The sequence below is a fragment of the Anopheles gambiae genome, chromosome 3 (assembly GCF_943734735.2).
Source record: "Anopheles gambiae chromosome 3, idAnoGambNW_F1_1, whole genome shotgun sequence".
NCBI lineage: Eukaryota > Metazoa > Arthropoda > Insecta > Diptera > Culicidae > Anopheles > Anopheles gambiae.
The window spans coordinates 18,770,112-18,798,003 of NC_064602.1; the positions used below are offsets into that span (position 1 = coordinate 18,770,112).

Consider the following 27,892-nt stretch of genomic DNA (forward strand, 5'->3'; position numbering starts at 1 on the left):
GTTAACAGTACAAGTACAAATCTCGCAGAACGGAGGACAAACATCATCTCGTTAAAGGAAGTTTTATAATATTTATAGTTTAACACCTGCCACACTGTTACACAATACCTTTCTTACTAGCTGATTGTTATCCCTATTCTTGAACACACTCATCCCAACGGAGCATAGCGGCTCGTAGCCGTCCAGCTAGGACCTTCGAATTGATTGCTTTTGCAGAGCAACAACCGGCTCCATGTGTGTCCTTACTTTTGCGCTCCCCTTCCTGCCTGTAACACCACTGTACACATACAATAAGAGGAAAACAATGAGAGAACATTCCCGAACTGGTACTGGTAGGACACCAAGTGCATTATTAAGATTATCTGTCCTCCACATATCAGGCAAACTGCTGCGCACGGACACATCTTATCGTACCTGATATGTTCTCCTTTACACCTGCAGGGGTTGCGGTGTGCTAGCTGGATTGAGTTTCGATCGCAAAAAATAAACGCAACGCATAAAATACATCTCATATCTCTTAAGCGTATTATTCCGTAATTATCTTCCTGCCTGGTTAAAAGATGACCGACGCACGCAACACGCGGCTAGTCGAACCGGATGATAGTCGAGGAACATATGTTAAATCTGAACACCACACGTCCAGTGTCAATGGACAGTGTGCTAGCGATAAGCTTACTTAAATACAAAACTAAGGATCGATAAATAGGACCGGCTGATGGATAGGGTAGCACACACTACGTAGAAGCGGCACGGTGCATCATGCACCAGCCTGTTGCTCATTAACGCCCTGCTTAACTAATCGCTCGCTAACTGCTAAAGGAACACATCGTTTCACATTTACATGTATATATATATATATTATCTCTTCCTTGCCTGCTGCTTAACTTATTGTATAAAATTAGAGGAAAAACAGAAAAAAAATCCGCTTCCATGGCGGCCCTTCTTCCTGCGCATAACTTCCCCGCAAGAACCTGTCTGCAGTTGCGCAAGCGACGTAGCGATCGCGCGCAACGGTTACATGTCGCTGAACACAATTTTCCCGGTTTGCATGTAGTATGTTCTTTAGAACTGTTATGACTTTTTTTAAATGCTTCTCCTCCCTTATCTAACGAAACTAGGTTGGAGATTGTAATATTATTTTTTGCATTTATGTCGTTTCTATTGATTGTACGCAAAACGTGTGTTTCATATAATGTATATCAATATAAAAAAAACCCTCCTATCTGCGAACAAGAAAGGAAATCTAAATTGCACTATCCTTATTCCACTGGCTTTTTGCTGCTGTACACGACTGTTTTTTGTTTCAGTTTAAGTTATTTTGAACGTGTTTGCCGTTGGCGAAACACTGGCTGTGAATTGGCTATTATATTGATATTTTTGCAAGTAAAGTCTATTGAGTCTTTGTTGGCATTTGTTTGGGGTGTATATGACTGTATATGAAGGATAATCGATCGGTTAGGCATGGTCGTGAAACCGAGGAACGACCATTCTGCTGGCAGGGTAAGCATAAAAGTTAGTTTAAAAATGAATTCGACAGTGAGTGCGTGCGTACCCATCATCCTACGAGGCCCGAAGCTTGCTTTACACGTTGCGTTGTTTGGAAAGAGGAAAGTGCGATTAGGAAAGTGCTGCTGGAGGGGCATTTTGGACTGTTGTGGAAAATAAATATTAAAGCTTGTATGATCATATATTCCGTACGTACTACATAAGAGGGATTTGCTCTTTTTGTCGTTATTACGCTGTCTGTAAAGCAAACGTTAGGTGTGTCTCGTAGGATAGATAGGTGAGCAATTCCTTCGTTTTCATGATCATGCCCAATCCGATCGATCGATCGACTGTTCGTCTGGGTGGGAATGGATAAAATAAATAGCTTCCTCTCTCTCTCTCTGTGCTTCTTCCGTAAACGCGAGTGAAATGAATATTGTGTGGTGCGTAAAAGCACGCACATAAAATGGCAGTTAGTGTTAGTATATGATTCCTTCTCTTCTTCCTCTTTCGCGGTTTCTCTCCTCGCCTCTTATCCTACAGGCTGCTCGATGGGCTACGCACTGGAGGGTGGTTTTAATTTGCCCCGCCTTCGCATGTACTCGCGCCGGATCGGGCTCAGCCGAACCTCGAGAATGTTGTTCACCTTCTCCACGATCTGTTCGGCCGCATCGGGCGTCGCTTCGATATCGTAGTGCTTAAAACTTACCGGTCCGTCGGCCTCACCGCTCACGACATTGCCGGTACAGTACACCAACCGCAGCACCGCCTTCGAGTGTTTCCGCTCCACGATGGTACAGGCGGCTACGGAGTCCATCGTGTGGCAGGCCGGCTTTTGGCGGTTCCAGAACTTGCCCGGATTGTTCGGTATGGGATCAATTTCGAACCGATCGCCCGAGATGCCCAGCTGCACCTCGGTCTTGAGGCGCGATTTGTGGAGGATTTGCACCTGAAACGTACGGTAGAGGGGGGCCTCTATTTTAGACGTGTGCCCTTTGATCCGATCAAGATCTTCCTTCTGCTGGTTGCTAATGCGCTGCGAAGTGGTCATCGATTCGGGTGGTTCCGATTTCTGTGTACTCGAACCGGTTCCACCTGCCTGTTCCGGCTGTTGCTTGATCGGTTTCGTTAACGGTGCCGCTGTGGTGGCGTTCGGGGCCGTGGCCGAAGTGGGAGTAGTTAGACTCGTGCTGCGCTCCGTACTGAATGCTTCGAACCGAAGCGACTGTCCGCTAGAGGTGGTGGGCAGCGGCTGATGGCTTGCACTGCTCGACAGCCGCCGTTCGGCCATAACGAGATGCGTGAAACGAAACTTCGAGCACGGTTCGTTCACATCCAGCGGCGGGAAATCCAAATCCAGCTCACCGTCTTCCTCCGTCATGTACAGGCCGTAGTGGCGTACGGGGCGCAACTCTACAGCCGGGTTCGCGATCGTACACTTGTAGCAAATCAGCCCTATAAACTCCTGTATCTTGGCAGTGGCTAGTACGCAGACCGGCAACGGAAAGGCACGCTGCTCTTCCGGAAGAGCGGGAACGAATACTTTGAACGTGCGCACCGGCACCTCGATGTGGCCCGTGCCGTCGAACTTGGCGTACTCGAGAAATTGGTTCTGCGGCAGCGCGGGCAACGTGCTCAGCTGTTCGCTGAGCGTCGAACTTAGTCGCTTTCGTGGCGATTCGCTTGGCAGCGAAACCCGCCGGCTAAACAATAGGCTGATTTCATCCTCCTCCTCTTCCTGCTGCAGCACGGAGCTGTCGTCCAGCTTTACACTTCGTATCTGTGACGCTTTGCGTCGTGCAATTTCGAGCTTTTCCAGCTTCTGGGCCGTGTTCGATCGCTGCCGGTGGAACCCACTCTCCTGATCCATCTGTATTTCGTACGATTGGGACAGTGTGTCAGCATCTTCCTCATCCGTATCGTCCAGCCCGGGGTAGGAAAAGAAGTACTCATAATCCACTCCGAACCGGGCCTGCATTTGTTGCTTGATTGGATCGATGCCGGGCCCATCGCTGTCTTCATCTGGCGCGGTCGTTTCTGGCTGGGGCTGGGGCTGGTTTGTCGTTTCCGCAACGCGTGCTTGTGATTCCCGAAACCGTTTCGCCAGCTGCAGCGGGATGTCCTCCATCACCATCACCGTTTCGCTGACGCCCGTATCGTCGGTGGAGATGAAGGAGTTCCGGATGTGCGACAGCAACCAGTGGGCATTGTTGTACGTCGCCATGCTAGAAAAAAAATGGAACGAGGCGAACTGCGTTACTGGCTGCAAACAGCGCAACACGTGCGCGTGCGGGGATGCAAGAGCCTGGGCCCACTATCAACGGTCGGCGGCAGTAAGCCGCACCACGGCGCCTACCTTTTCAGCCAATAATGATTCTTGGGTTGGTTAGTTTGCTTGCTCGTGCACCACACGCACGGTGGAAGCACAAAGGTGAAGAAGACACTGCGATCGCGACGACGCACCGTCTTCCGTGATTATCTAAGTTTAGCCCTCATCGTGGTGCTCTCATTTCCAATTTTGATAGGGTGGTGCTGCTGACCGTTGATGGTGGTGGCGGAGCCGGTTGAAGGATGGTATTTAGTGCACGCAATACAAACCCAGAAACAACTTTCGCACTGGTAGGAACTGCACGATCCAACATTCCCCACGCATCGTCGCCATCCTGCGCTTAGGCATCTTCCCCCGGGCAGAAGGCGTAAGACCAAGGGGATTGTTTTTGCCGGGGCTTAGCCATGACTGTATATTGCAGTGAACTATGCGACAAAAACACCCGGGGCAGAGCAGTAGAACACTGTAGAAATGGATGAATAGACGAGATGCAGTAAAAAATTCGTAAAATTACACAGAACTAGTGATGCCGAAACAGCCAGCGCTAAAAAACAACATTGACCACCATGTTTGGTAAGTTTGACGTTTGACAGAGAACATTCGAGCAGATTTGTGTGCTTTTTTTTCTCGTCGCGTGATTCGAGCAGATGAGGGAAATTTTAAAATGGAATTCAACAAAACCGATGTAATTAAACAGTAGATTAAATGAAATCAATTATTTTAAACAAGGATAAAGACACGTTGAAACAACTTGTTCAATACATATTGTAATAAATATTTCAAATTTATCAGCAACCTATTTCGCGCAGAACCTTACAACAGCACACTGCTTGACAATTGTTCACAAGGGGTGCTGTCAGAAGAAAACAACAACACGCAAAAGCAAACTCATCAAATGCCGACGAAAATCTCCAAAACCGTACACAAATCAGTCAGGCCAGTGTTTTAGCAAGCAATTTACGCATTTAGATGAAGACAATCCCCCGGAACTGCTGTGATTAACGGACAATCATTCAGTCGAACAATGGAGGCACCGTTTGGAGGTACGATTTGTGTTGTTTCTACCGCGATTCGCTTCCTTCGCTTCCCGAAGTTTCGTTCCCAATTTTCACTTTCGATTTCATTATTTACAGGGCGTGATGTGCTTGATCTTTCGCTGGAAGATGATTACCTATCTCCCGCAATGTTCGATAGTGTTCCTCTCTGTGCGGGTTTTAGTGATTTTACCTCGAGTGCCAACGCTATCCCGCAAACACACCCATCGACCACCACCTGGAACACGGTGAACGAGTGCGCATTGGATGAATTGGACAACCACAACTATGGTGCGGGAATGATCAATCCCGACGACTTTCTGAACGATGTTTCGTACGACTCGTTACATTCACCATCCAACCGAGACACACCTTCGCCGTCCGACAGCCAGCAGAGCTACGATTCGGTACCGTCATCAGGTGGCTTCGATGGCTGCCACGTCGTGCCAATGCATTTGGACAGTCCGCCAATCTCACCGCAAACACCGGCCAGCCCAGCAGATGGAACGGGCATGATGAAGCCTGTTACGGAGCTGCGACAGCTAAAAATCGTTCCTAAAAATGCTAATTCCCTCTCGAACGTGACGAAAACAATCACCAAGAAAACGATCGTCCTGTCGGCGAAAGACTATCGCGCCCTGCTGACCAACATGCAACGCCAGCCGACGAACAATACGATTATATTAAAGGCCACACCAACCAACAAGCTGCCCATTACGTCGGCAGTGAAATCGTTTCCCCGTGTCACACCAGCGGTGGAAACGCCGAAGCAGGAAAAACCCTTTGTATTACCAAAACCGGCAACACCGTCGGTGGGGGTTGATTTGAAAAGTGAAATTACACCACCGGCAGCTATCAAACAAGAACCAATCTCATCGCCAGTTAGTCCACTAACCGTGCCGATGATGCTGGCAGCCGGAAACAGCCTATCGGAACGTACGCTTGACGAAAGGCTGCTTAAAAAGCATCAGCGTATGATAAAGAATCGTCAATCGGCCCTCGAATCGCGGCAGAAGAAGAAAGAGTATGTGACCTCACTTGAGGAGCGTTTGGATGTGCTGTCGAAAGAGAATAACTTGCTAAGGATGGTATGTATTGAACGAAAACGGTGTATTTAGTCGTTTATGTAACGCTTTCGATACTATCTTTCTGTAGGAAAACGCAAACCTGCTGGAAAGGTTGAAAATGCGTTGCACTTGTGCAGCCAATACCCTGTTGGTGGGACAATCGGCAGCAAAACAAGTAACGCCAACAGCTCGCAAAAATGCTGCGATTGTGCTGGCCATGCTGTTTATGGTGTCGATTAATTTTTATCCTATTGGGTAGGTTGATTCAACTTTTAAAATTTAAAAAAAAATGCTAAATGGTTCATCTATCTTTTTAGCAATCTTCTCACCAACAATGATCATCTAGAATTAGACACAGTTCCCCACAGGGTCGAAGAATTTCATTCCCGTGGCCTGCTGTGGATGAATGACTCGAATAGTACTAAACAGCGGGAACGAACCAAGCCCTTTCGCTTGAACCTCACCGCGATCGATGAACTGACCAAAGAAGATCGAATCGAAACGCTACCATCATCCGAGTGTCCATTTTACGTAAATCAAACGGAAAACATACGCCTAGCGAGCGAACTTCGCCGATGGATTGGAGAGAACGGGTACAAAAACCTTACCGACGGCAAAGGCCAGGCAGACGTCAGCATTGACACGTTTGATAAGATGTTTCGCCTGAAGGATACGATCGATTCAATCTACCAACACATGAAGGACATTAGCACGCAGATGAAGACGTACGAACGGCGGCAGCAAAAGCTAGCCCTAAACGGTGGGAAGAAGTTGTCACGCAATCGGCAACGAAAGTCAGCTGCAGTTGCTGCTGGTCAGCGCGATACCGCTGTTACATACCGAGGGAAAATACCTTCCCAGCACGATCTTGATCTGTACTATCCACGCGTGCACGTGAAATATGCGGAATTTTTCGAAGAAATTGGTCGCCGAGATGATACGTTTTATTTGGTTTCGTTCAGCGAGGAGCATTTGCTGCTGCCCGCCCTGGCGTACAATAAAACCAGCCGGCCACGCATGTCACTAATGCTACCGACCGTGACGACACCCGGTGCGCCGATGGCCAACGGGACGGATCGCTCGAACAAGATAACGCTCATGCAGATCGACTGCGAGGTAATGAACACGTCCGTGATTCAGATACGCGAAAAAACAATCCCCGGTGATTTACGACCGGGGCAGGGTGGTGAACCGGGTGCTAAGGGTGCCACGGGCGGTTATGGTGGACGCAATGCGACAACTGCCGGTGGGCAAACGAACCGCAGGGCCAACGGTAGCGGAACGACACGAGGCAGCCGATTGGCGCGGAGCAGTAATTCGTCCGCTGCGACACAAGTCGCTGATACGGTGGAGGAAATGCACCCCAAGCGGGACACTGTTCAGCATCAGCATATTCCCAGCCGACCGTTCTTTGTGGAGCGTATGAACGAGCACCTGAAGAGCGAACATCACGTTAATTGAGGGATTAATAGCGCGGTGTTGGCAGATAGACAGACAGACAGACAACCAGAACAAGCATTTAGGGTGATCGTGCGTTGGTTTTATTATTTGTTTTTAGTAAGTTATTGCTGTTGATCTCACAACAAAACAGGAGCTATTATGAAACTGAATGGTTTCATAATACCTATCCTACACAATTAACACCGGCTTAACGTACCGATCGTTAGAGCACTAGTTTTTTCCGTTAATTTTGAAGCACCATCATATTGCACAAATGATTGTTGATGTTGTAGATGCGAGCGTAAATTGTTACATTAATTTTAGCTTAGTTTCTATCCATTCCACATTGTAATAGTAGCAAAAACCGCACCTTTCGTGCAGTTTTCTTTACCTTTTTCAGTTTGATTTATACCATTTTTCTGAACAAAAGATCAAAGTAACTCGTAATGATTGAAGAAAGGAAAATAGAATAACGGCCATAATGGTTAAAATTGCAATACTTAATGTAAGGAAGCGTACGCAAGCAGCGTAAGGCAGCAAAAGGTAGATAGAACAAATCGTTCATGACTGGGGGTGCAATCAGGTTAATTGTTTTTTAAGTTTAATTTTTGGGGATTCACATGCCCTGTAACAGATAACGACAGAGTACAGAACAATTTCATTATTTTGGCATAAAGTAAACGTAGACTGATTTTGTTGATCGTAATGGAACAAGAATGGAACAAAAGGACAGGATTATTGTGTGTTAGAATTAGCATTGCATTGCTGTATTGTACGTGTGAATTGGATGTGTTATTTTTTCACAATCGTTTTGGAACTACTAAACACTTTGATTGGAATTAAAAAAAAACTGCAAAACTGACTGTTTTAATTTCAATACACACAAAATGAAAGAAAACATTCCTCTTTTGCAGTCCGTTACAAATACCACAACAGTATGGTTTAACCTCGGGTTTCCTAACTTGCCATCAGCTAAATGTAAATGACGGTTTTCCTGCCTTTGCTTGATTTTTTACGATTACTATCAACTCTATAATGCTTCAGAAAAGCAGAGCGGTCGTTTGGGAGATTGTTAATTTCTATTAATCGAACCGTTAAGATGATTACGATCATTGATCCCATTCTTCAGCAATATCATTTCGGCATTACTTTCGTCTGCTCAGCGCTGCAGGATTACCATATGGTGTTGGTAGCTTAGCTCTACTATCAAACCCCGCCACTGGCAGATAAAACCCCAAAATGAAGGTCAACCCAAAACGAAACAAACTACCCGACGCCTAATTTTCGGTCTTTTCCGCCGACTTTCCAGCTCCAAGTAGCAGTCAGCTAATCGGGTTAAACGCCACCGGCCGAGACCTTCCCCGTACAATCGTGTATCATAATCAATGCTCCACTTGACAAGCGCGCATGCAGGTGAGGGCTGCATACAGGTAGCTAGTGCAGCTCTGTTTTTCCCTCGATCGACGCAGTTCGAAGGGCAGTAGCAAAACCCAAAAACGGTAATGGCAAACAGAGGGTCCGACCAGCGAGGGAGACCCGTAATCCGTATAGATGGTTAATTAATTTCGGTCCGGGCGCCATCGATATTATCTGGCGGCCACCCACCGACAGCATCGTACAGGGTGGCCCTCCTCGATCCAAAGGGGCTGTGAAGGGATTTTGAAGGTGTTCGGGAATTTATGATCAACTTTGATTTTTGTTAACGCCCATTTGTTTGCCCCATATGTTGGGTCGAATTAGCAGCGCTCCGAGGGCTCCAATGTTCTCGAGCACGATTTAGGGGGGGGATATGGGCTGTAAATTCATGCCGTGCACTGCGGGTGTAAACCACACAGTGGAGCGATTGCACCAGGCCCGAACCGGGCGCGGTAAGAATCACATTTCGGCATTATCGAACGAATTGGGACTCTGCGATCCCCCAACGAGTAGTCCCGTTTGGAATGTGTGACCCATTTTGTGTGCCCATATCCCGAAGTAAAATAACCCGGCCAGTGGGTTGTAATCGTTTCGCCCGGTGCTGGGTGCCTGTGCCGGCTGATCGATGGTGAAGATAGGGAGATGGATGTGTCGATCGTAATTGCGCGTTGCGCCACTGATAGCGATAGGAAACTCTTGGGTCATGCAAATGCGGGACAATGGTGCAGAAAGGCGAACGAAGAATGAAAGGTTTGATTGACGCAAGGGGTGTGCGTGTGTGGCTGAATGGCAAACGGGCGCTGTGTGAGGTCTTTGCATGGTGAATTTGTCCCGCGAAAGGTATAGAAAATAGAAAATGGTTTATGTAAGAATACATGGAAGTGCAAGTACGAAAAGAAGTAGACAACTAAGTAAGTAAGTAAAAAAGTTAAAAGTAAGTAAGTAAACAAGTAAGTAAGTAAATAATTAAATAAAAGAGAAACAAAGTTGTTCGGTGAACTAGTAAGTAGCAAATAAAAAGACAATTAAACAAAAAAAGTAAGTTAACAGTAGTAACAGATATATAGTAGCAGGTATGAAATTAGGTAATTAAAGAACTAAGAAAGGGAGTAATAGTAAGAATGTGTGCTTTCTTAAAATTATAAATTATAAGTTCAAATTTATAAAAACTAAAGGAAATATCTAAATATCTATTTAACTAATTAGATAAGTAAATAACGAAAGAGAGTAAGTAAGTTGAATAACAGCGTAGTAAGTATGTCAGTAAGTTAATAAGAAGATAAGCAAGATAAGCAAAACCGTAAATAAGTATGTATGTATGAAAGTAAGTAAGTAAATTAGTATGTGAGAAATAAACAAAAAACCTTTTTTAAAAGTTAAAAATATAACTTAACTAGAAGTATAAGTGAGCAATCATTTAAATACTTAAACATATAAGGAAGTATTGAAGTAAACGTAAGAAGGCAAGAAATCAATGCGTAAGTGAGTAGGTAGGTAAACAAGTACATGAATAAGTATGCATGTTAGAGAGTTGTATTAAAAATAATATTAAAAAAAAACAGTGAACGATAAAGCAATTATTCATATTTACTAAGCAATATAAAAAAATTAATTGAACAAAATTAAAAAGCTACCATTAATAAAACGAAACATTTGCAGGATTAAATAATGAAGTAACGAACCAAACAAGCGTGCAAGCCGATTTAGTAATATGAAATAAACAGTTATAAATGCTAGCTAAATCTAGCTTAATTTACATAATCACACCTGCCGCAGAATCTACGCTAAACCACTCTCACACAGATGCAACAGTTGCATAAGCCTCGGCCGTTGTTCCTTTGCTGCATATCTATCGCTTTTTCCTCATTTTCTCAACTCGATCGCAGAGCAGAGCAAGCCAGCTCCCCTAGAAGGCATTCTTCCGAACGTCGGCTCTTTGTCGCTTCCAGGCACAAAATTAACGAGACGGTAATTGAGCTACAAAACCGCCCCTCGGCACAGAGCAGCAGCGGAGTGGAGTGGTAATGGTAATGGTGATCGTGGTAACGAGACCTGACGATCAAACCTCCGTCCATCGAAATCTGTGTACCCATTAGCGGGAGTGGAAAAATGGCAAGAAGTAATTATTTTATTACAGCCACCTCGAGCGCCAACCTTTCGCTGGAAGCGAAGGAAGCTACTGGATCCTCCGCTTTCCCTGGGCAGTGGGAAAGCAGTAGATTGCCTGGAAGGTGGGTCGTAGCATAAACGGTGGAATAATATGCTCTACTTGTTCTACGATCATAACCGTGTCGTTGGCAGCATGGGTAAGTTCTACGGCACAGAGGGGAAGCGTGTGTGTGTGTGTTTTTATTACGGACGTCGATGTAGGTTAATGATAAATCGTCCATTTCGTAGCTTAGGGACAGCTTGCTATAAACTATGACAATAGAATTTGGCAAAGAAAATACAAGAGAATTGTTAAGTAATTATAGGCTGATGTTCTTCGATCGATATAAGCTCCAAAGCGTCTCTGAAAGGTAATAAACCTTAAATGGATTTTATCAAAACCCATCTGTATCATTCATCGCGTTACCAATCTTCGCCAATCAGCCTCGCCAGTCGTAATAACAATGTTCAAAAGCAAAAACCACCCCATTAAAATGGGAGCAACCAAACGCACTATCTCCCAACGATCGCTCGCCAGCAAATCACCACCATCGACGACGATGGAAGGAAGATATTTATTGGGGAAAAATCGTTAAAAATGGCCAGGAAATCATGCCGCGAGATGGGGCAAGATAGAATGCGCTAGATCTGGGGTTTGCCAAACGCCAAAACCGGAGGGGGTTTCGAATGGGAGATGCCAAAAGTAATAAAATTAAAATGGAATAAGGCACACAAGAAGTCGAGAGAACGGAGGAAAACCAGCGTGAATCACAAAGAAAACAGCGGCTTGCGAAAAAAGGGATGAAATCGCGACGAAGGGGCAGCAATTCATTCGATCTACCCCGAAAAGCTGCGGGTTTGCGGGCAAAAAGCAGGAAGAAAATCTCGTAAATTTTAAAAATTTATTGATCTCACACATTTCTCGATCGCGACCGATTGTGTGCCATCCGGTTCCCCGCTCGATTCCCTTTACTATCGTGTGCGGGAATCTTTGAGCAGTGTAGCAGCGAGGGACTGTCTATCTGGCGGGTGATAAAGACAACCTTCTAAAAGTGTCCACCACAGCGTTCTGTGTGGCTCGTGTGGTAGGGATGCTAGGTTGTTCTATCTTTAAAATCTTGAACGTTCTGTACCGGCGGCGTTGCGCGAATGGGTCTTGGGCCATCCCATCCCGTTCATTCCTGGAATGTGTGTGAGCTTGTGCGTTCAGAATTCGTAAAGGTTTCTGGATGCCTTGTGGGACGAGACAGATTAATATTCATCTCATCGTTCGAAGCTAGAGAAGGAGTCAACTTTAGCAAAAAGCTATACTAATGTGGCAGGAAAATGGATGTGAAAAGACCTACAGCGTTTTATTTGTTTTCTATTTGGGTTTTTAATTTAATTATTTTATCTCGCTTTATTCAATTCAGCATTAAATATTATTGCAGTTTTATTCTAGTACATTTGTTGTTATTCTATTCTGTTCTGTGTTGTTCTAATGTTTTGCGTTATTTCTGTTCGCTTTCTTCATTTCTGATCCCTTGGTTTATTTACTTTTTATCAATTTAAATAGCTTTTTTATCTTCATTTATTTGAAAAGCAATTTAAAATTGTATTTTTTTACAATTTTAAAATGAATGAATTATTTAATTAATTAATAATTATTCAATTATTAGAAGTCATCTATGCTCGTTATTAATTAGTCATCAACGAATGGTTGAAAGGTAAGTAATGTTGTTTTTGTTGTATGGCTATTTTGAATGCTTTGTAAATGTACTTGGTAAAATTTGCAATAAAAAATTGTAGTAATTAACTTTTTTTCATTTTACCATAAAAAAACAGTCAAAACATTTTAACAGTATAAGAATATTATAAATTAAAATTATCTGTGGTACAAAAAAGTAAATTGAAGAAGAATTAGAAGATTACAAAACTAGAAACCTCAATCAAATAAAATAAAAAAAAACTCACAAAACAAATAAGAAATAAAGAAAGTCTTTGCTCTGCTGCAGTTACAATGCAATTAAGCAAACAAGATTAAAATGTTACTGTGGTCTATCTCCACAATTGCTTTGTTCAATTATCGCAAGTTCAATTGCTTCGTGCGTGTGGTACCGGTTGCTTGCTAGTACAAGTACGATGAGTCCAATAACGGATGCGTGCGACATGCAATCGCTTATCGTTTATTTGTCCATCCCAACGCAGTTGCGGTTGAGTAAATCCACTTAGTGTCATGATTAGCAAGCGTAGTGATAAGGACGTGTAAGAAATGAGCGGCCTGTGTACTTAATTTTGTACTACTTTTCACTGTAACCAACCCCAATACAGTGTGTTGTTAACTTTTATAATGATGAACCTTGATGAAACTATTCAACTTTTTACTGCACTTTTCAGGTTTTTGTTCAAACCTATTGTAAATAATGAACGATTTCTTTCACCTTACCCTTATTTTCCATCCAAAATTTCCATCCCCACAGCACCATTCCAAGTGGCCCCGGTTCCATAGATCAATTGCTTCGGAATCAATTAACAGCAGCACATCACGCGCTTCGTGCGTTCGTTTGCGTTTGCGTTTCCGCGCGGAGTGCCTGATAATTATGCTCAATTACCATCACTCACCCGCCACTACCGACGGTGGTATCGATTCGCGAACCAATATATGGAACACGGGAGGGCAAACGAGACCGATGCTACACGCACCACACACGAGCGAACGTGATCTTAAAGTGATCACGCAGAAGGACTCGCTTTCTTTGCACAAAAGGGTTTCGGCAGCATCGCTACTGGAGCACTCCGAGTGCTGATTGATTTTTAATTCCCTTTCCACCTTGTAGTAGAGCAGCATCAGCAGCACAGTTTGATGAAATTGAAACTACTCCAAAAAGCAAAAAAAAAAAAATTAAACCGGGCCAATGAAGACTCACTCCCAGGCTCACAGCTACAATATCCGATTGCAACGATATCGTTACGTGCAAAGAGGAGAGCGAAATGACGATCTTTTAAAGTTTAAGCTCGCCTAAATTGACCCTCAAACACGACAACCTGCTTCGTCTTGCACGGGATGACCCTTACTTGGAGTGCGTGTAAGCTTGTGTGTGTGTGTGTGCGTGTGTGGCCTTTTAAATAGATCATATATCAATTTGCCCCGATACACGAAACTCTCTTCGCGCGGGCCCATGTGCGGGCCCGGGCCAAACGGCAACAGCGAATAATTCGAGGCGGTTTGTTTATGAGGTGAATGGGGGCAACGAAAATGATCGTTTCTTTTGTTCCTGTTTGTTATATTATCTCACTTATTTTTTGTTGATGATGCTGTTGCCTTCCTCCGGTCACGCTATGCAGTCCCGCGAGCGGGGGAAAGTATTGTATTTCGATATGGGTCACCCGGTGAAGCTTATGAGGTTTCGGCTCGATTCGAGGGTATGTTTTTTGTGAGAGGATAAACGATATTTTCAGTGATCTTTATTGATCTGTTCTGTATTTTTTTTAATGTAGCAAGTACATGATCCTCTTGACATAATAGCTAATGTGATCTTTAGGGAGTTCTTGGACTCATTTTGAATAATACAGTGTAAAGTAATGTTGTATTTTTTTTTAAAGAGATCATTATGTAAACTGGTTTAATTTATATCAATTTTCCACCCATTTCCTCTCGATGAGATAATTAATATTTACCCAATAATGCTGCTTTTCCTTCATGGCATAAATGTGCTTATTTATTTTTAGGTCATAACATAATACTCACCCAAAACCGCAGGTTAAAGTCGATTTTTAATGAAATGGCATCAAACATTGCCTCGTACAGTTTAGTACCCAAAATCAGGCCAACTTGCTGGTGATTTTTGGGGATGCCTCCCTCTACTTTTAACACACATACACTCGTCGACGCCAACCCTATGCACAACCTGCGCCGGTAGCTCGGGCACGAATTCCATTAACTCGAGCCGGAAGCTGATCGTTTGCTGAGCTGTTATTGGAACATTTATACTGTGCTGCACCAGCCACCACCATCCTAGTCTCTTTTGCTTTTCTCATCAGTCGATGGTGCACGGTAAGGTGAGCTACGATGACCCTTTTTCCGGCCAAAGTGCTAAGGTTAGAGGGTTCTGCTGTTCGACGTGTTCCGTTTTATTGGACGATGATGTTTGATCAAAGATGAGGTGCTTGGATGCTTAAGAGAGTTTATATGGGGGCATCATACGCCCCTGGTCATTTTGCTCTAAGTGGAGTTTAAGTTGTTTGAAATTTCATTTCATAGAAACGAAGCAGATGGGTACATTTTTCCGGTTGTGTAATAGTGTATAGTTTAGATTGTGCAAGAGTTAAAGTTTGTGTAACATGTCAGCACTTTGGAAAAAGAAGACAAAAGTGTGATAAAAGCGTTCAAAATCAAATCCAAATAGACAACAATTCCTGACAACAATGGTAATTCCTCGACATTGAAGTATTCGTTCATTTACTAAGAGTTCAATACCATCAGCAGTCGATCGTTGGCAATGACTAACGAGACTTATCTTAACTTAACTTCTTAACGATTTAACGATCATTGGACATAAAATGTTGAGATCTTGGATCTTTCGATTTGAAAACATATATAACATGTTGAAAACATAATATACAAAAAAGGTAAAAGGAAAAAAACTGAACTAATGGTGATCAATGCTCAGAAGCTTAACTACAAAGCTAGATGTCTAACGGGGTTGTCCATTTGTTCGAAAGAGCTCCAGCATATCTCTATATCTATGTCAGGATGAAAAGAAGAAGCACTCTAGACTTAGGCTCTGGTGGCTTAATAGGCTTATTGCATCCGCTATAAAGATCGCTCACAAAGATAAAGATAAAGAGCGTAGATGGGTGGATGGATGCTGCATGGTGCTATATCTCAGACCTACAATACAATCCCATAGTTTATTCTGAAATCTGTATCGATTCGACAATATTTGCCAATACAGTCGAAAAGGCCGTCATGTTCCAGGTCCTATGCATGAAAGATGCATTCATGTTCAATCCATGTGTTCTTGAAAACTGATCCATTTTTTTCTTATATCTAGCAACGAAGCACTGGAGAAAGTAAAGTTATAATACTGCAACAATAATCATCCAAATAAGGACGAACAAATAATTTCCTTTGTTAATTACGGCGGTAATTCAATTATTCTAAACCTAGCTAATGGCTACCAACGCTACCTTGCATTGGTGAAAGGTAGATTAGCCTTTACCCAAGCAACCTTGGCGGTAGACGCGGAATAGAAAAGCATAAAAAAACAACAAAACAGTTCACCAGTTGGAAAAGTAAATTTCCCCATCTGCGCTGACCTTGTCCGAATGAGCGTGTGTGCCCAGCGTACACCGGTGGCGCTACCGTATTGCACACCATCCTTTCTCTGCCCGCACGAAAGTGATCAAACCGTGCTTGCGTGAAAGACGCAACGTGTGCAGCGGCGGTTCTCCCATTAGCCGCGATACATCGCGTACACTTCACAAAAGTAAACAAATCCATCCATCAAAGCTGGAAGCGCAGTAATAGAGGTAGTCGTTTTCCGCTGTCATCGTTAGCATCGATCTGTCAGCCTGCCGTGATGGCAACGCATCGTTTGTTGTTTTGTTTTTGCGCTGCCAATTTCGTTAGATGGACAGCAAACACGTTGCAGCGCACGCAAACGCCCGTTGCGCAGAAGACGGGTAAAGGCTGCTGATGAAGGTATTTTTGTTTGTTTTCCGTAAATGAAACTTCCTTTTTTTTTTGTTTCTTCGTCTACTAATGCTGCCCAAAGCCGCAAGTTCATTCGGTGCCAACTGGTGCAAACTTTTAATACGCTTGCCCGATTTAATGACTTGTGGGGCGATGCATTTGCGCTAAAGGTGCGCACACGGAAGGACAAACGCGCGGGTACAGGCGTCTTCCGAACGCTTGTTGGTGGCCTCCCCGGAACGGTGACTAATAGTAGCAAGCGCGTCGGTGCGAATGTAGATGCTGCGCTGTTGCTTGGCCGTTTCGAAAGTCTCAGCTGCGGTAGGCAGATCGAATGTAGACCAACATCATAATTCATGAGTGACTTTGGCTTTTTGTTGTTGTGGTAGTCTTCTCTTTCTTCAGCGTTACACTCACTTCTCTGTGCAGCTCATCGGGAGATGCAATCACCTCAAGGACGGCGAGTTGGTGTTTGGGTGGCCACACAACAAATCAACGAACGGTGGATTCAAAAGTGTTTTTTTATTTGTCTTTTATTGTGTATGCACAAGTGGAATACACTTTACGCTAGGAATATGTTTATCACAAAAAAACGAGTTATTCTCATTTCAATTTGTAAAGATTGTGACATAATGACACAATGACATGACTTGTTTTTTATATTTGTATGAAAAGAATAAATTGTGGCAATATTTTAACATAAAATTAAGATAAAAGATCAAATCCTCTTTGGTGACTACATTAAAAATATGAAAAAATATATCATTATAAGTAATAGAACTGCGAATATAAATCACAAGATCAATTAAACAATATAGTTAATACAATGAGCCAATGATCAATGATGCTCTTCTATCCTGTTCCAGATTTTTTAACCACTTTTACCATCTCTTCGACTTTGACTGCTCTATTAACTTTTTCCGTAATCGTCTTCTTTCTTCTAATCTTTCTAATCTCTAATTCTTCTTCTTAGTTTTCTTTTACTTTTTTTTTCTCAAAGCTTGTGATAGTTTCTTTGTGCTCTACTTGTGTTTTATTTTATTTATTTTATTTTATTTTATTTTATTTTTTATTAGGCAAAGCTTAGTTTAAATCGTAAAAGATTTTTTTTTATATAGTTATTAATTAATTTTAAGTATTTGTTATTTAGCCTTGATGGCGGATATTTTGTGTTTAATAAATGAAATAAATTAAATTACAAATTTTTTCAATATATTAAACAAATACTATCAAAAGTACCATCAACTATTGCTAAAAAGAATAGAAAAAAACATATAACATGATTATCATTTCTTTTTATTTTAAGCATCAAATTCCTCCCGCCGAGCTATTATGATAGGAATTTTAATTTTATTACCAGGACAACATTCTTTTCCTTTGCATCGTAAACCATATCATGGCTGTTCTAAAGACGAGCTGAACGATGTCAATCTTTTGTCAAACCTTGTTAGTTCTAGATCGCATTCTTCCCTGCTCATTAGCATAAGCTGCTAATATCTAGCCGTTTGCCAATTCCCATTACTTATAATGATTGAGCGAGGCGAAGCGTTGTAGCTTTTTGCCCAATTCGATTCTTTTATTTCTTCTTTTGCTTTATTCTTCCTCCCAGTTAATATGAGAAAATGTCACAAATTATTTTAATGGCCGATGATATACATCTAACTTTTCTTTTCTAGTCGTGTATTATTTCGTCCATCGGTCGTTTCCTTCTTTATGGTTCCGCCGTTGGCACCTTTGGCGAACAGGGAAATGGGTTTAGATCAACCCTTCGCGATAAAACAACGAGGTGAGATGGGTGGAGTGAATGAACGGTGTGCTATTAAAAACAAACCAGCCCCATCTGCGGGGCAATGAAATTTGAAGGAAGTGAGGATTCTTTTCAAAACCAAACAAAAGACAAAAAAACCGGACGAATTCTCCACATGAGGCGTTCTTAGGAACAGTTTGTACGATGCTCGCGGTTGGAACGAGGAACGAGGTGTGTCGTTTTATCGTTTCCCTTCCAATGATGCTACCTTCGCGACATTCGGCAGGGACACCCTCCATTAGCGAACCTATCATATCGGTGGTGGTTTGTGTGGTTAGCGTTTTTTTGTCAGTGTGTGTTCCCTCTTGACCTTCACCTGTGCATGGTATCGTGCAGACAAATGCCCTTCCATTCCCAAGAACTCGAAGCCAAAACTGGCAGCTAAAAACAAACCTAAACGTCTGTTGAGTTACGATGCCCACAGGGGTTTGACTAAACATAGTATTAAGGTTCTTTTTTTGGTCCAAAAAAGTTCATTTTTGAAATAATTTTGACAATCTTGCACGTTTCCGGTTCGCTTCCGGAGGTCATCGAAGCGATGCAGTTTTTTGTTGTTGCTGTCGCTGAGGTGTAGGGTTTAATCCACAAAGTGGGGACGAAGGTCACCCTTGAGTCATTCGGTTCGAGTAGAAACAGAGAAGATGACGCAAAAGATGCACCCATTGCTTTGTGAGACAGGACGTTCGTTGGATTCTAGGAAAAGGAGAAGGTTGAAGAATGTTTATTTCATGGGAATGATTTTTTCTTCCACTGATGCATTTTTTCCCCCTATCCTTATGCGGGCCGGTCCGACAGGGTATATGTTATTTATCCTTACCTTATTAGCCTTTAAGGTAGGATACGGTCAGGTGATTATGGATCCTTCATGGAAAAAAGCGCATACGCTGTTACGTATAAGTCATTGCGTCGGAAAAAAAGGTGCCGAGAGAAAAGGATCACAAAGGAATGTTGAGCAAATGGAAGGAAAAGAGGCAGACAAAGAGCAGGCTCATCCTTTTCTCTGTGCTTACAATCCGTCTCCTCGTTTAGACGGTACTGCGCCAGGAGGATTGATAATTGAAAGCCTCTCATACCCATTGCAGCACGTTGAGTGATGAGTATTTCTTGGTGGAGGGTTTTTTCCAGTTATTTTTGAAATGCTTTACGCAGCGGAGGTGATGAGAAAATTTTTAATTGAATAAGGATAAGCTCGTGGTAAGGATTGGTCCTTTGCGCAATGCATTGTTAGGAAATGTTTTATTCCATTAACAAAGGTTTATTGGTTACTGGTTTATTTGCAGTTCGAAGGAAAGGTAAGAGATGGCTTGAACCAAATTGAAGAATGAAAATATATTTTGATGCGTAATTTTTAGAAATTTGAGTAGTCAAAACATACAGAAAACGGTCAATTTTCATGATTATTTGAAACAATGAACTGTAGTGTAATTACACGAGCTAAGTTTGAAAATTTTTAATAAATATAAAAAATACAATTATCGTTAAATTTTATGGTGTAGAAGTACATTAATCTTGAAATTAATTTTAATAATACAGGGTTTCCCACGATATATTGGTTGGTTCCCATCAATTTTTGGTGGATTCCCATATTTTTTTGGTGCGTTCCCACGATTTTTTGGTCGTTTCCCAGAATTTTTTGGTCTAATTGTATTGATATCCAATCGGAAAATACCAATAAATTATAGGATCGAACCAAAAATCTATGGGATACAACCAAAAAATCGTGGGAACGCACCAAAAAATCATGGGAACTGACCAATAAATCGTGGGAAACCCTGTAAAACGGAAAAAATTAAGCAATATATTATAACCAAACAACACAACATATTTCAAAACATTTCATGGAATGACTCGTGAGACATTAGTATGAAATTCCATTTGATTTTTACTGTTGTTTAAAAAACATTTATGCATACGTCATGTTTGTATATAAATGTTTGATGATTCGATGTGGGTGTAGGATTGTATTAACATTAATTGTTTAAATTGATATATAAATAACGGACGCCTTTTAGTCAGTTTATTTTTATTTCTTCAATGTTGGATTTATAACATCATTTATTTAAAAAAAATAAAAAGCAACAAAGCCTAAGATGCGAAAGTGTGATGTAAATGTGTTGCTGATTTAATGAACTATGAAAAATAAATGTTGAAAAAACCATAAAAGAGCTAATATTATCTACAATATTTAAAAAAAAAAAACAAACAACAAATGTTTGCCAATGGTACAAGATAACAAAAATGGATCGCAATAAAATTGACACCGATACCATCTCGCCTACCGAGATTCCGTTCTGCGTGAACAGCAACCTGTTGCTCTAATGACTTGTAGTCCATAATTATAGATGGCTCCGTTTTTTTTCCTGCAGTCCAAAGGCGGCTTCCTTAACAATCTCCTCAACGGTCACCTTCCCCTGAGACGTCTAAACCCTACCATTCGTGGGCGTAGGATGTGAAAATTAATGGTTTCCCTTTTACGCGTTAGCGACGGTGTGTCGGTACACGGCACACACATGAAACACCCGGGCGAAGAGGAAACTAAATCAAACCCCGGCTCCGATAAGAACTCTTTTATTGGGTGTGATGAAGCGAATTATGTGAAGGAAGTGAAGGCTTAGAAAAGAGAGAGAGAGAGAGAGAGAGAGAGAGAGAGAGAAAAAAAAAGCCCGACAACACAAGTAGCATTGGGAAAGAAAAACATACCGCAAACATAACACCAAACAGACGCACACACACACACTGGCTCGTCGGGCAGGCGGTTAGGCCGGCCACCCGGCAAACGGTTCAACCGGAAAACTGCCTCCAAGAACCGTAAATTGTGTGATGGATTTTTATTTCGTCTTTTTTTGTCTGCTTCTCGCGTATCTTTTTTTGTTTCCTATTCAGTTTTTTTGGGAGTTTCTTGTACGAACGCACCGGAACGCTTGTTCGGGACCATTGGCCATTGGTTATGAGCATAATTTAAGTGGGTTTTGTTTCGGAAGGCTATTAATTGTTTTTTTTTTTGTGGTACCTATCTTATCTATTCAGTTCCCACAGTGAATGGAGCGAAAATGAATGAAAAGGGTGCTTTTCTCCTTCAGTGATTCTAACTGGAATTGAAAACGGAAAACTGGGTCGCAGCGTGATCTATTACCAGCGGAAGAGCAGATAAGACATTTGTGACATTTGAAGTGAGCTTTTTTCAATTTTAAAATAATTTCCTTCTCATTGCATAATCGAAAGTTGAATAAACACTCTGTAGGTAAGCTTAAATGTGTTCTCTCTCATAAAAAGATAGCTCCGTTGTTTAAACAATGTGCCTTCCTTCAGCCCTTGAGACCCCACATAACTGCAAGCTCGATCAGCATTATTACGACAGTCCAAAAAGGGGGCCATCCCTTTGGTTGCCACACTCTGACACACCTTGGATCACATCGATTAGCGCGCGCTGCAACCGGTGGCGATGATGCATCGGTGCATCGAACTCACGGGAAAGCGGTTCACTTTCGTTTGTTCACTCCCGTCACACGCGTGTGCATTACGCGTGCAATATGTGTCTTCCCCCCCCCCGACCCGTTAGCCGCCAGCCGATGGGGCGATGGGAACGACGATTATCGCAACCAGTTTCCGCGATAACAATGTGCCGATAATGACGATGCTGTTGCCGCTGCCAACCCTTTGGCCCAGGCCAAGACGAGTTGTCGGCTGAATTGCCTATTTTCTTCTTGGAAGAGCATTGGAACACCGTGCGGAGGAAGGGAAGGGAACAAAGCAAAAATGCATTCGGCTCCCAATGGTGTGTGCTGTTGTTTGATTTTCTTTCTAAACTTCTTCACCGATTGTTTGTCGTGACGTGAGGTTTGAAGAAACAATCGCTCCCGATGGCAGAAGAAAGTTCGTTACGCATCCATTGATTTGGACAATGCGCGGCGGGAGCGTATGCGTGCATGCGTGCGCTTCGCCACTAACGTCACCATAAGTGACGCAAATGAGGAAATTACCGGTAGTTTTAACGGGTGGGTTTGTTTTGTTTTCCCAAAAATTAGTGTTATAGTCTTTTTTTTACAGTGCCGTGGGTATATGTTTCATAGTAGAGCAATGAACTGTGCGATGGATGAGGCAGCAGATTCTTGATACGTGTACTGTAGTTATTTTTGTTTTGTTTGGAAAATTGATCAGATAAGATAAAGCAAAATTATACTTCGTATTAGATTTTCATAACTGAATTTAAGTTAATTTTTGTGATAGTTTTGAGCAGAGCTGAATAATAACAATAATAATAATAATAATAATAATAATAATAATAATAATAATAATGATAATAATAATAATAATAATAATAATAATAATAATAATAATAATAATAATAATAATAATAATAATAATAATAATAATAAGTATAATTATAATAATAATAAATTACAAACAAAACAAGCAACAGAATACCAAGGCCTTCGTAAGGAAATAGAAAGATATAGTAATGTAATGTGAGTAAAATTGTGGATTATAATGACAAAGTTTATAGAAAATTATGAAATAAGTCTAAAAAGGCAAAAAGAAGAGAGATAAAATGACAAGAAAACAAATTACTATACTCTTACTGAACATTAAGTAAGTCTCCAAACCGTAAGCAATATAATAAAAGTGAAGTGAAGTGAAGAGGAGTTCAAAGAAGATTTTAAATAGGAATAGAAAACGGGCAGAGCGATCTGGAAATCAAAAAGATTATTTGATTAATCAAATGAAGACAACGCACGCCAGACAAGAACCTTAGGTTCACATGAAGAGCGGGAGTAACGTTGAAGTAACATGTTCTTTTAAATGATATCATTAACTTATTGAAATAGAAATCAAAACTACTAAAGAAGAATATTGTTAAACTATTTTCATTATCATTTTCATTATAATAAAATTTAATTTAATTTTGTTTAATTTCTCTTTATTATGCCTAATTTGGTAGAGATGACGTAGTTTTACACAAGGGCTTACAAAGTATTTATTAAGCTTTTCAAATATCTCCCCATTGAACATGATCTTATGATAAAACATATATAGAAATACAGTCTGAACTCACTGATTTAACTTCGATTCCCTGCCAACTATTGAATATGTGCTTTTTATTTGGCACGTTCTTCCATAAAAGCCATACGATATCTGTAATTTTTTTAAAACCGTTTTTTCAGTTCTAATATATGCTTGAATTGAACTGTCAGTCAATTATCGAGCGTTCAAGTAAAAAGTATGCCAGCTAAAATGCATTCAATTATTGAATTCTGACTGTACATCCAAATTTTCAACACACTTTCCTCGTCAAATAATCGTGAACGGTAAGGCAGAAAAGATTCTACAAGGCACTTGCTCTGTAAACATTTTCCAAATCTGTTCCTTTGTTCCGAGCGGGTTCTTTCTGCCGCTGCCCTTAGTTTAATTTCACCTGAAACCAAACGCGGGCGCCTATCTTGCAACCGTCATCGTCCGATTGTGCCGACTGCCCGGGCGGTGTTACCTACCCGGCGGTGGAAGGAAAACATTCTCCCGCAGCTAACCCGCGTCAGCACGAGCGGTCTACGGTCATTTCACTTTCGATGCGGAAAAGGGCAGCAGCTCTTGTTTCGCTTTCGATCAAAAGCATCAACCCCGGGAGCGTTCACCGACCGTGGCCGTTGATTGATCGTCTTTGTTCTTAGAACATTGATCTCGCCAGAATTTATAAGAAAGAAAAAAAAGAGAGATAAAGGGCATTTTGATGATTAAGCGTGAGCATAGTTAGAACCTAATGGATTTATGTTTGGAGTAATATCATTTAATATGATCTTCCAGAAATGTTTTAAAAATACACCAACATATACATTTGATAGCCACGATTGCGAAAGCATGAAGTTCTTTTTAGTTCGCTTACTCATCCCACTCTGAAACGGCGTTGAACTACTTTCGCAATCATTTTCATTCACAATGGTTACACACACACCAGCTGCTCCCGTTTTGCTTCAATCATCATTTGGCAATTTGTCATTGTTGTTGTTGCGGGGAAAAATTGTTTATCGGCCTGTGGGGTGCAGTGCGTTGTCTTTAGTTTCGTGTCATTTAGAGCATAATTTCCACCGACTACGAAGCGAAAAGAAAACGATGTCGCAGCTTCAGCTAGGTAAACTCGTGTATGCAACCCGTGTTATGTTTCGTCGTACCTCGCTCGATACGTTAAATCGCTGCACGAGTCATTTGGAGGTTGCGCTCCAGTTACAAGACACACTGCAACATATCCTCCCCTACACACACACATGGTGACAAGGCACGCCAATAATGCGTTCGATGCGTTTGTGTCGCTTGTTTTCCACCCGCAAACCGAACATGGCTGCCTTTCGAAAAAGCGGCACACGCAGCCGGCCTGTGCAGTTGCACTTGAGCAGCAAAAAGGCATAACCAAATGGCGCTTTCCCGATCGTACATCGGCCTTATGCTTTCGACCGCCCCGCTTTACTGCCTTTGAATAATCTCGTAAAGGAATCGTAAGCGACCCGTTGGTCCCCTTTTCTTCTTTTCATTTTGCGCGACCATAAAAATGAGCTTTGTATGCATTCTTCTGCGCTCCTCTCTAGCGCCCCTGTTCTGTGAACAACTGATTTGTCCTTTCTACTGTGGTGTAAATCATTTTCCTCTGCCTTCGCAACGGTTTTGCGAGATTCCCTTTTGGAAAGCAGGTTAATTTTCTCACATTCCACCGTCTCACCTTCACCTAATCAATCAAGCAGTGACACTGCACATTCACATGGCCGCCCGGGCTGCATGGAACCGCCGATGACCAACGGCATCGGTCGGTGGGGTCACCCGGGAGGGTTCGTCGCTTGCCCACTGGTGGCAAAGAGGTAGTATGACGTAGGGAGGCAGCAATTGAGTTGAAACCGATAGCTGCAAGGCTTAGGAAGGCGGCAGCAGGTGAGTTTGAAGGGTCAAATAAAGGGCCCAGGACATTTGGACCATTTGGATGTCGAGATTGGCAGCAGATGCGTGTGCGATGATTGACGGCGGTAGATTGGATGGTACTGTTGTTAATGTAGGCTACGTGAGTGAAGGTCAGTCTTTGAGTTCGGTAAGTAAGACATCGGATAAAGTGCATTTTATGATTTCAAGTTAACATCATCCTAATACTTGTGTTATCCATTTAAACAACCAGTCCTGTAACAGAAAAATGAGGTTCGTCGCTTACGAGTCTTTCGTTTTTCTCACGCGCTCAATTAACCGGTTTCACTCGCAAACACAACCGAAAACCCGCCAACTATTCTTTGATTTTGTTTATGAAAGCCTGGAAAAATTCCACCTTCCAAAAAACGCGATGATCGATCAGGCTCGATCCATTACGCGATCGATTTGCGCCACCATCGTTTGACCCTTATTATCATAAGTTACGCGCCCGGGAATGACGGGTTCACTGTTGCTCCCGTGACAGCGCGTTACGAAATATGACTGCCGCTAAGTAAGCGCTTAACCCGCCGAAAGCGTTTTGGTAAAGATTTGGGCTACCTAATCATCGTCGTAGGCTATCGTTTTACACCTGTCCTTCGGCGGCGATTTTTCGACCAACCGGCCGATCCCACGAGTAGGTCAGACCGCGCTAATCACGGACCAGTGGGCTCGTAAACAACGGCGCATAATCCATAAATCTCTTCCCCTCTCTCTGTCGCTCTGTGTTGGTTTCGGTTGTGGACTACCTTTAACCTGTCGACGAAACGCATGTACCAACACGGCGCGAGCGCATGTGTGATCGTTTCGATAGGGCAATCTCTGTTTTTGAAGGGTGCGGGCGAATCTGAGCCCACTAGTTGATGTAATATTTTACCGTAGCCGTGCTCGTTATGTTGAAAACATAAGGTTTATTATCTTTCTTTGCTTAATAGATTCATCGCGATTTGCTAAATGTGTTTCTCTTTTCTCTTTGGACCGTGTGATGTGATCGCCCACTGACTTGCAGTGATTTATTGCGTTGTCCTTGTTCGGACTGTGATCGAGATTATAATTTTGCAAAGCAAGCGTGTTGATGAAGATTAACCATTTATGGGAATAGCAACAGTGTTGTATGATTAAAGTTACAATTAAAATGCATAAATTAAAAAAAAAAACGTTACACCGTTTAGGAAACGATATGATTGCTAAGCCTTTCGGATTTTTCCTTCAAGCACTGCCTTAATTTGCTGGGACAGTAATACGGTCAATTTATCAGCCAATGCCATTCCCATACGGACCACAATCAGGAACAAAGTACCGAAACGACCAGCAGCAGCACCACCAGCAGTGGCACCAGCGCTGGTGCAACTTAATGTGCATACATTAGCATAAACGGTTTCGGGTGCACCCACCCGCCATAAGGTCACCTGTCCGTACGCGTGCGCTACTTTCCCTTTGCGGTGGACTTTCGCTGCAAGGCTGAAGTGCATTTTTTCGAAGAGGAAAACAACAACAAAAAGCATTCCATTCCATACGGCTCAGCTTGGACAGTGGGACCATTGCCAGGACAGGGTGCACTATATGGCGCTGATGTGAGTTTGATTGAGCTCAACCGTTTAGCTTCACATTTTCGATTTTATTTATGCGATTCGATGTTAAAATGCGAACGAGTTTTGTCAGACAGAAAGTGTTACACGCGCGGCAATAGGATCAAATGTGAACTTTTACCCCTGTTTTTTGTGTTGGAAGCTCTTGGAAAGATAGGTTCGATCATTCGAACATTCCCGATGATAAAAAACATACACACATATATATACCTAAACGGTCATAATTTCTCTCACCCACATTCATTCCACGAAGCCGATGCGGAAGGGAATGATGATGAGCTTGCGCACGTCATTTGCATAGCAACATAAATGCAGAAATAAAAGGGTGAAACGCTCGGTCGCCCACTTTTTTTTCTCTCACCAACAAGATGTTACAGAAGCAATCAAAGCGCCCCAATGGATTGAAAGGTTTCTTGAATAAAATTCAAGCAAATGAAGTGTCCATATGAGGTAAATGTTAAGCAACATTGTTTAATTACGAACTATTCTCATTTAAAATTAAAAGCTGAATTTGAAGTCCTCAAAACGATCACCAATCATTGGCACTTGCAATGATTTAACTTTGATTACTTATCAATTTCAATATCAACCTCCTCTTTATCGGCGGCACTGACACTTGCCTGTCTCATCGATGGGCTGGCTGGATGGATGGGAACATAATTTACACTCCTCTTGTCCAACAAATTTCACACCGCTCGGATGAGATGTGATGGAAAGTAAGGAAGCCATTTCTTCGAATTTCTTCCCCCTTTTGCATCGACCTTAGTTCGCATCGGGCTGAGCTGAGCCGAGTCAGTCAGTCAGTCAGTGGGCCAAACTTCTCCTTGGGGTCTGGTTATGTATGCCACGAATGTATGTATACGGGGGAATCTGCAACAGGGAAGAAACAAAAAACTATCAACATTGATATGAAATATGAAATAAGAAATTCTCATATAATGGCATGGCAGCAAAAAAAAAAAACAAC

General features: G+C 42.3%; 2 protein-coding genes across 2 annotated transcripts; one reads left to right on the plus strand and one right to left on the minus strand.

The window, feature by feature from the left end:
- Window positions 1–46: 46 nt before the first annotated feature.
- On the minus strand, window positions 47–4,402 carry LOC1279798 (stress-activated map kinase-interacting protein 1). Its single transcript, XM_061656472.1, has 2 exons — window positions 4,084–4,402; window positions 47–3,710 (listed from the first exon to the last, which is right to left on the minus strand). Exons 1-2 carry the CDS (start codon window positions 4,125–4,127, stop codon window positions 2,042–2,044), a joined length of 1,713 nt encoding a protein of 570 aa, XP_061512456.1. The 5' UTR covers window positions 4,128–4,402; the 3' UTR covers window positions 47–2,041.
- A 260-nt stretch (window positions 4,403–4,662) lies between these two features.
- On the plus strand, window positions 4,663–8,213 carry LOC3291826 (cyclic AMP-dependent transcription factor ATF-6 alpha). The gene is made up of 4 exons (XM_061656471.1): window positions 4,663–4,857; window positions 4,948–5,936; window positions 6,004–6,170; window positions 6,233–8,213. The coding sequence occupies exons 1-4, from the start codon at window positions 4,839–4,841 to the stop codon at window positions 7,374–7,376; spliced, it is 2,319 nt and encodes a 772-aa protein (XP_061512455.1). The 5' UTR covers window positions 4,663–4,838; the 3' UTR covers window positions 7,377–8,213.
- The last annotated feature ends 19,679 nt before the right edge of the window (window positions 8,214–27,892 follow it).

Coding starts and splice junctions, on each gene's coding strand:
- LOC1279798 (XM_061656472.1), bottom strand. CDS start 4,127: ATGTTGGATCGTGCAGTTCCTACCAGTGCGAAAGTTGTTTCTGG. Junction 3,711..4,083: donor AGTGCGAAAGTTGTTTCTGG/GTTTGTATTGCG, acceptor TTTTTTTTCTAG/CATGGCGACGTACAACAATG.
- LOC3291826 (XM_061656471.1), top strand. Junction 5,937..6,003: donor AGAATAACTTGCTAAGGATG/GTATGTATTGAA, acceptor ATCTTTCTGTAG/GAAAACGCAAACCTGCTGGA. Junction 6,171..6,232: donor ATTAATTTTTATCCTATTGG/GTAGGTTGATTC, acceptor CTATCTTTTTAG/CAATCTTCTCACCAACAATG.